At 63.8% G+C, this 1,182-nt stretch overlaps 1 protein-coding gene across 1 annotated transcript in view; it reads right to left on the bottom strand.

The window, feature by feature from the left end:
* Positions 1 to 92: 92 nt before the first annotated feature.
* LOC102037664 (bactericidal permeability-increasing protein-like) overlaps positions 93 to 1,182 on the bottom strand; it is a 3,771-nt gene continuing 2,681 nt past the window's right edge. The window contains exons 11-15 of the mRNA XM_031058003.1: positions 936 to 1,062; positions 612 to 654; positions 373 to 436; positions 213 to 289; positions 93 to 134 (exon numbers count right to left, since the gene is read on the bottom strand). Coding sequence (XP_030913863.1) covers positions 93 to 134; positions 213 to 289; positions 373 to 436; positions 612 to 654; positions 936 to 1,062 — 353 coding nt within the window. The remainder of the gene's footprint in view (positions 135 to 212; positions 290 to 372; positions 437 to 611; positions 655 to 935; positions 1,063 to 1,182) is intronic.

Here is a 1,182-nt window from a genome sequence, read left to right as displayed (position 1 = left end):
GCGGCCTCCCGCGTTTTGCCAGCCGCGGGGGCGCGGTGACACCGGGGTGGTGATGGGGACACGGCTGGGGGGTTCCCACGAGGCAGGTGGTCTCATGGCTCGTACTGCAGGTCCGTGGCGATGAGCACGAAGCCCTGTAGGGAGTCAGGGTGAGAGGGGGGATGTGGGGGACATGGGGGACCTCGTGGTAAGGGGACAGTGGTGGCACCCACCTGGTGCAGTGAGAGCCGCGGTCTGAGCAGGCTGAGGCCACGTGGGAGGGGCAGGGGGATGCCAGCCTGGAGCCACTCTGGGGGGAGACAAAGGCATAGCAGGGGATGGCCCTGGTGCAGCTGTGGGAGGATGGGGGGACAGCACGGGGACAGCACTTACTGTTTGCCCGGGGAACCCCAAAAAGCCACAGACTGAACTTCAGCAGGGTCTCCAGACGCTTCACCTGTGGGACAGGCAGGCCCTGAGCCAGGCTCAGAGCAGGCAGAGGGGTCCATGCTGCAGGCAAGGCTCAGCCCCCTGCCAGACTTGCCATGCATGGGGTCCACAGCCCCCCAGATCCCCCCCAGGGTGATGTAGAATCCAAGGCTCCCCTTGGCTTCCCTGGCACAGCCACTCACCTCCACTGGGCCCACGTTTGATGCCACCTGTGTTATGTGGAGCCTGTAGGACAAGATCAGGGTCAGAGCCAGGCACAGGGATGGGAACTGTCCCGTGCCAGGGTAGGGACAGGCTGAGCTCCATGCTGAGACCAGGACCCAGCAGAGCAGGCCCAGCTGAGCACCTACTGCCAGGGCAGCTGGCACAGATATGAACTGGGGGCAGGATGGGGTCTGAGCAGGCAATAGGCGACTCAGGGAGGGAAGTGGACAGAGGTGGAGAGTAGGGGAGCTCTCTAAGTACGTCCTAGGGGAGCTCAGATCCAGCTCGGGGTCAACACTAACCCTGTCAGCCTCACAGTGCCCCCGAGTCTGTTCCTGGTGATTGTTGGCTTCCCCGTCACGTTGGCATCCTGCAGCAGGAAGAGACATTGGAGAGACCAGGGCAGTGCCTGCAACCCAGCATCACCCAGCTTGGCCCCAGTATCCCCCAGCATCACCCAGCTGGGCCCAGTATCCCCCAGCATCACCCAGCTGGGCCCAGTATCTCCCAGTACCACCCAGCATGGCCCCATCCAGGAGCACAGGCACA

Source organism: Geospiza fortis, unplaced genomic scaffold (genome assembly GCF_000277835.1).
Source record: "Geospiza fortis unplaced genomic scaffold, GeoFor_1.0 scaffold188, whole genome shotgun sequence".
Taxonomy (NCBI): domain Eukaryota; kingdom Metazoa; phylum Chordata; class Aves; order Passeriformes; family Thraupidae; genus Geospiza; species Geospiza fortis.
Note: the sequence above shows the minus strand (reverse complement) of the source record. Positions and strands in the feature narration are given on the sequence as shown.